This window comes from Nicotiana sylvestris, chromosome 1, assembly GCF_000393655.2.
Source record: "Nicotiana sylvestris chromosome 1, ASM39365v2, whole genome shotgun sequence".
NCBI lineage: Eukaryota > Viridiplantae > Streptophyta > Magnoliopsida > Solanales > Solanaceae > Nicotiana > Nicotiana sylvestris.
Genome location: NC_091057.1, coordinates 39,543,772 through 39,551,286, shown reverse-complemented (window position 1 = coordinate 39,551,286; position 7,515 = coordinate 39,543,772). Strand labels below are relative to the sequence as shown.

The window sequence follows — 7,515 nt, the reverse complement described above, 5'->3', positions numbered from 1 at the left end:
AATGGAAGAAAATCCTTTTGCGGACATAGAGGAGTATATTGAGGATACAAATGCTATTGTACCTCCGGCTGTTAGCGCTGCAACTTTCTAGGTGGAACATGGTTTAATCCTTATGCTCAAAGCGGATGGGTTTTTCAGGAATTCCACTGATGATGATCCGACACAACATATTAGAAACTTCTTATGTGTATGTGCGATGCATAAGCAGAACAACGTCTCGGATGATGCTCTAAGGTTGAGGTGCTTCAAATACTCACTAGCTGGGGACTCAAGGAAATGGCTTCATAATATGCCACCAAACTCCATTCATTCTTGGCCTAAACTTGTTCGGGCATTCTTAGCTAAATGGTTCCCGAAAAGTAAGAAGTTTGAGCTCTGGGATAAAATTTTCTTTTTCAAGCAGGTACCGGGAGAACATCTACATGAGGCATGGGATCGGTTCAAGTTATACTTAGTGAGGTCTCCCAACCATGGTTTTCCGGATTCTATCCTGTTGGAAACATTCTACATGGGCTTGGGTCCTATGAACCAATCTATAGCCAAGAATGCAGCTGATGAATCTTTCATGGACAAATCATTCGCAAGGGTCACACAAATACTTGACAAAATGGCGAAGCATAATCAAGCATGACATTCATAGGACACCACAGGTGGAATTGCATATGGGTCTCCTTCCTTGACCACCATGATCAAGAAAAACCAATAAAGGGATCAAGTGATTGTAAGGCTTGCCACAAATGTCAATGTGTTGATAAAGATGTTCATAGAAAGCCAGATGAAGAAAGTAAATATGGTGGAAGATGTGCAACCCTTATCAAATAAGGACTTTGAGGAGGCAAACTATGTCAATAACTCTCAAGGTGGATATCAAAGTCAACAATACCAAGGTCAAGGACAACAAAATCAATGGAGGCCTCACCCATAAGGGCAAGGAAACCAACAGTGGAGAAATGACCAAGGCGGCTCAAATCAAGGTAATTGGAACAACAACAACAACTTCCCAAATCGGAGTTCAAACCCTAAAAGAGACACCAAAAACTCTACCAACTATTCCTAAACCTCCTCCTCCATTCCCTCAAAGACTTTCTAGGAAGGTTGATAATAGCAAACTCGAAAAGTTCTATGACATTCTCAAGCAATTATCGGTGAATATTTCATTTGTGGAAGCATTTCAAGAGATGTCGGGTTTTGTTAAATATTTGAAAGATTTGATTACCAAGAAGAGAACCACCAAAAATGAAGTGGTGAATGTGACTCACCGGGTTAGTTCCATCATTGCAATATCAACTATTCAAAAGAAAGAAGACCCGGGAGCTTTTACCATTTCTTGTACTATTGGGGCACATGACTTTGCAAGAGCCCTTTGTGATAATGGGGCTAGCATCAACTTTATGTTTCTTGACATTTACAAGCAAGCAGGGTTAGGTATGCCAAGGCCCACAAGTATAAGATTGCAAATGGCCAATCGTTCCATAAAGAGTCTGGTGGGAATTGTTGATGATGTACTTGTTAAAGTGGGAAAGTTTCATTTACCCACCAATTTCATAATTCTTGATTGTGCGGTTGAAAAAGAGATCCCTATCATTTTGGGGAGACCATTCCTAGCCGCAGGAAGAGCACTAATGGATTCGGAACAGAATGAGATCAATTTCGTGTAAATGATGAAGAGGTCACATTCCAAGCGAGCAAGGGTATGAAACTACCACATGAATATGAGAGTATCTCGGTGATTGATGTTGTTGATGAAGTGGAATATGCGGTTGAAATGAAGATGGAAGAACAATTCCTAGGTGAGGCGTTGGCGGCTATTTTGGTGAACTTTGATGGTGAAGATATGGAAGGATATATGGAATCGGTTAATGCATTGGAGGGGCTTGGGTCCTACACTTATGATCCAGCAAAGCTCTCTCTTGGTTTGGAGAATAAAGCCACTCCTCCCGAAAAACCTTCTATTATTGAGCCACCGCAACTAGAGCTCAAACCACTTCCACCACACTTGTGGTATAAATTTCTTGGCTCAAATGATACTTTACCGGTAATTGTTTCTTCTTTGTTAAATGATGTGCAGGTAGAACAATTGTTGGAAGTCTTGAAGGAGTATAGGCAAGGTATTGGATGGACAATTACGGACATCCGAGGGATTCCCCAGGAATTTGCGAACACAAGATCCAATTGGAGAGTGAGACGAAACCAAGTGTGGAACATCAATGACGGTTGAACCCGTCCATGCAAGAGGTGGTAAAGAAAGAAATCATCAAGTGGTTGGATGTCGGGGTAGTCTACCCCATTACCGATAGTTCTTGGGTGAGCCCGATGCAATGTGTGCCGAAAAAGGGAGGCATGACCGTGGTTGAAAATGATAAAACTGAGCTCATCCCAACAAGAACAGTGACCGGATGGAGGGTGTGTATCGATTATCGGAAGCTCAACAGTTCCACATGCAAAGACCATTTTCCTATGCCTTTTATTGATCAAATGCTTGATCGGCTAGCGGGAAGGTCATTCTATTGCTTTCCTGATGGATATTCCGGGTACAACCAAATCAACATCGCATTGCAGGATCAAGAGAAGACAACATTCACTTGCCCTTATGGAACTTTTGCTTTTAGCCGGATGCCATTTGGTTTGTGCAATGCTCCGGCTATTTTTCAAAAATGTATGATGTCCATTTTCTCTAACATGGTGGAGGATTTTCTAGAGGTTTTCATGGACGACTTCTCAGTGGTAGGTGACTCTTTTGAACACTGTCTTAACAATCTTAGACAAGTGCTTAAGAGATGTGAAGAGACCAACCTTGTGCTCAACTGGGAGAAATGCCATTTCATGGTAGATGAAGGTATTGTACTGGGGAATTTCAAAACATGGCATAGAGGTTGACGGGCAAAGATCGATATTATTTCCAAGCTTCCTTTACCTACTTCCGTTAAAGGTGTTCGAAGTTTCTTGGGGCATCCCGGGTTCTATAGGCATTTCATCAAGGATTTTTCCAAGATTGCAAATCCTATGTGCAAACTCCTTGATAAAGATGCCAAGTTTGTTTTTGATGAGAAATGCCTCAAAGCCTTTGAGAATTGAAGCAAAGGCTCACCACGGCACCTATTATTGTCACACCCGATTGGTCTCTTCCTTTCGAGCTCATGTGTGACGCTAGTGGTGTAGCTATTGGATCAATGCTTGGCCAACATCACAACAAGGTTGTCCACCTGGTCTATTATGCAAGCACGACACTCATGGAGCACAAATGAATTACACAGTGACTGAGCAAGAACTTCTTGCCATTGTTTATGCCTTTGAGAAGTTCCGGGCTTATTTGTTGGGATCTAAGGTGATCGTGTACACAGATCATGTTACTCCTTGCTATCTCATAGCAAAAAAGGATGCAAAGCCTCGATTGATTCGATGGGTCTTGTTGTTGCAAGAATTTGACTTCGAGGTCAAGGATCGCAAGGCAACTCAAAATCAAGGAGCGGATCATTTATCAAGGCTTAAAGAGGTAGGGAGGCCAAAGGGAAATCTTGAGGTTAATGATGCATTCCCTGATGAACACATATTAGCACTTTCTAGCACTTTTGCTCCTTGGTATGCCGATATTGCCAACTACTTGGTTAGTGACCTTATTTCGGATGGATTAGAATCCTATCAAAAAAGAAGTTTTTGAGAGATTGTCGGCAATACTATTGGGAAGAACCATTCTTGTTCCGTGTTTGTGCTGACAACATCATCAGGAGGTGTGTTCTAGAAGAAGAGATTATGCCAATTTTAAAGGCATGCCATGACTCACCGGTTGGGAGTCCTCATGGGGGGAATCAAACGGTAGCTAAGGTGCTTGAATGTGGTTACTATTGGCCTTCAATCTATCATGATGGCAATCAAATTGTCAAGACTTGTGACCAATGCCAATGGCAAGGCTCAATCTCTAAGAGGCATGAAATGCCAATGCACTTTATGATGGAGATAGAAATCTTCGACGTGTGGGGAATTGATTTTATGGGTCCCTTTGTAAGCTCTTGTGGGATAAAATATATCTTGGTGGTTGTGGACTATGGGTCCAAATGGGTTGAAGCAATTGCCTTACCAAACAACGAGGCAAGAATTATGACCGTATTCTTAAAGAAAAACATATTCACTCGGTTTGGCACTCCAAGGTCCATTCTTAGTGATGGTGGGTCTCATTTCTGTAACAAGGCTTTCACGGGGCTACTAGAGAAATATGGCGTCAAGCATAAGGTGGTCACACCTTATCATCCCCAATCAAGTGGTCAAGTTGAAGTTTTCAACCGGGAGATAAAGAGCATCCTAGCAAAGACCGTCAATGCAAACAGGAACGATTGGTCAAGGAAGCTAGACAACGCATTGAGGGCATACCGTACGGCATACAAAACTCCTATTGGCACTTCTCCTTATCGGCTAGTCTTCGGCAAAGCTTGTCATCTACCCATAGAACTAGTACACAAAGCCATGTGGGCTCTGAAGAGGTTGAACTTGGATTGGGCTGATGCTGCAAATTTGAGGTTAACACAACTCAATGAAATGGAGGAATTTCGTTTCCATGCATATGAAAGTGAAGCTATGTATAAAGAAAGGATGAAGTTCGTCCAAGACAAAAAGATCTTGAAGAGGGAGTTCAAGTCGGGTGGCTTGGTTTTGCTCTTTAACTCAAGGCTAAAATTGTTTCCGGACAAGCTCAAATCAAAATGGTCTGGTCCGTTCAAGGTGGTAAATGTCTCTCCTTTTGGAGCTATGGAACTAGAATCGGAGGATGGGCTCCGAACCTTCAAGAATGGCCAGCGAGTCAAGCACTACTTGGGCACAAATGGAGAAAAACATTTGGTGGAGTAGCTGGCTCTCAAAGATGGTCCGTGCCCGACCAATGAGTGAATCTAAAGGAACGCCAAATTCGTCATGCCGCGACGTTAAATCAAGCGCTTCATGGGAGGCAACCCATGTGTGGTAACACCCTTTTTGGCCTTTAAATTTTTAATTTTTGTTAGATAGATTTAATTGAGCAATTTAAAGTGTGTGTTAGAGTGCAGGGGATTCAAAAGATCATAGCACGGGGTGAGATTGCATGAGAAAGGGAAGAAAAATCACTTTGGGTAGTTTGCTACACATATGCGATCGCATTTTCACTATGCGGACCGCATTTTGGTCGCAAACCAACACAATGTGTTTGGCTAAAATGGGTGATAAAACTGCGGCAAGTTGGTGCACTTTGCAGACCGCATTTCCACTCTGTGATCACATAGTGCACCGCAGTTTTGACCCTCCAGCAACTCTCTTGATTCCACCGCATAACACTTATGCGGTCGCATAGTGTGTTATGCGGTGACTTACCCAACTCCAATCATTCAGGTATACCCCCTCGCATCTCTTCATTCAAAAACGAACAAAAAGATTTTTTTTTTAAAATTTATCAAAAACAAAACAAAACAAAAAAAAAAGAAGAGAAAAGGAACGGAGAAGGAAAAATGACTACTGTGTGAACTAATCTTCCAAATGTGCTCATAAACTCGTCACTGGTATGTTTTCCTTGTCCCAATTACATCCCTGCAAGCTTAAGTTTTACATTTGTTCTTGTTTTTGTTTCTCCTGTTTTTGTTTTATATTTTCTTTTATCTGTGTTTTTCTTTCGTGTTTTGTAGTTAGAGATCTGTTTGTACTGTGCTCTTAGTTAAGTAGTGTGTTTTGGGGGTGTTGGGTAGTAAAAATTAGGCCCGCCATTGTTGAGGGTTGAGTTCAATCGTTGGGAATGATGAAGTTTGCGGCTCGCATAATCAAAATGCGGTCCGCATTTCTGCTGCATAAGTAAACCCAAGTAGGCTGAAGAAGATGACTAAATGTGGCGACTTTGCGATCGCATAATTGATATGCGGACCGCAAAGCCATCGCATAATGACACAGAACACCCAGTTTAATAACATGCCTTCTGCGTCCATTTTTCGATCGCATTTTGTGATTCTATTTTCTGACCAATCAAGTATGTGATGATTATGTGAACCGCATAGTGGTTATGCGATCGCATAATCCATCGCATACTTAGATCATTCAAAGGGCTTGCAAGTTTGCAATAAGTTTACGGTTCGCATAGTGGTTATGTGACCGCATAACTTGTCGTATTCTTAACTTTTTCTTGAGTTTTCTGTTTTCTTTCCACTATTGCCTACCATGCCCTCACATTTCACTTTTGTATAGATGTGGCTCCCAAGAAACATACAGCCTCCACCCAGAAAAGGGTATCCTCCAGTCGTCACTCTCAACAAGCAAAACGTCTACGATCAGACCCAACTGTTACACGTCCCTCCCAGTCTGATGAGGAGGAGACCTTGCCCGAGGTTGACCTACAGGCTGAGGCAAGACGGAAACGAGGAGATGACTTTCAGCTCAGATTTGGGGTCAAAGGGTCCAGGGAGCTTTATAGAGAAGGGCTGAACAAATAAAAAATCCTGGCCGAAAAACAACTGAGTACGAATGGGATACAAGAGCAGTACCCCCACATATGGGAGAACATCAAGGCACTAAAATGGGAGAGCTTCACGGAGTTGCCTGATGAATATAATGAAACCATTTTCCGTGAGTTTTATGCCTCCTATGGAGCCTCCAAGATTGCTTATCACAAGCGCAACAGGGTTTTCTACGACACTGTGCTAGTTCGGGAGACGAGTGTGTTCTGTAGTGATGAGACTATTAATGAATTTTACATCCCTAACTAGAGCTCGGGCACAGCTGAGTACCACGCCAAATGGGTAAACTGGGAGAATGAGAGAAGTTGGATAGCATATGTGATAGCAAAGGGGACTCCTACCTAGATTAACCCCGTACACAAAATATACAAGGAGGATCTCATATGAGAGGATCGATTTTGGCTTAGCTTTGTCACTTCTCGACTGATACCATCAAGAAATGAGACTGATATAGGCATTGAGAAAGCTCTTCTCATTGCCTGCATTATGGCGGGAATCAAGATTGATGTGGGCGCTCTTATCTTCCGGGAATTAGGGATTTGGGCAAAGCAAGTAGCCACTTCACTTCCATTCCCATGTTTGATCATAGCCCTCTGTAAGGCTGTGAAAGTCCCTACCATGCCACACACTGACAAGATAGGGAAGACACTAAAGGATATTGATATCACACACATAAATGATGTTGTTGCTCCCCCAGAGGCTCAGACTCAGGGCCCAGTTGATGTAGAACCTTCAGATTCCCAATCTCATGTGTCCCCTCAGGTTCCAGTTGCATCTACTTCTACTTCACAGCCTGCCTCTCAGTCCACCATTGCTCTGCCTTCTGCTGCACTTCCAGCCATTTCGAGGCTTGGTCTCATAGCTCACCATGCCAATGCTAAAGTAGACCATCTTCTGAAGAACTTGCCCACTCTCATCAGACAGCCTTTGATGCCTATACAGTCCTTAGTGCCAGCACTCCAACAACAACAAACAACTTATAGGGTCACCTGCAACAGCTTGAGTTGAGGGTAGAGAAGATAGAGCGAGGTGAGGTTAGTGACTTGCCTAGGCT

At 42.8% G+C, this 7,515-nt stretch overlaps 1 protein-coding gene across 1 annotated transcript; it reads left to right on the top strand.

The window, feature by feature from the left end:
* The first annotated feature begins 842 nt into the window (after positions 1 to 842).
* LOC138869059 (uncharacterized) lies at positions 843 to 1,658 on the top strand. The gene has a single exon (XM_070146649.1). The coding sequence runs from the start codon at positions 843 to 845 to the stop codon at positions 1,656 to 1,658; it is 816 nt and encodes a 271-aa protein (XP_070002750.1).
* Positions 1,659 to 7,515: the final 5,857 nt, after the last annotated feature.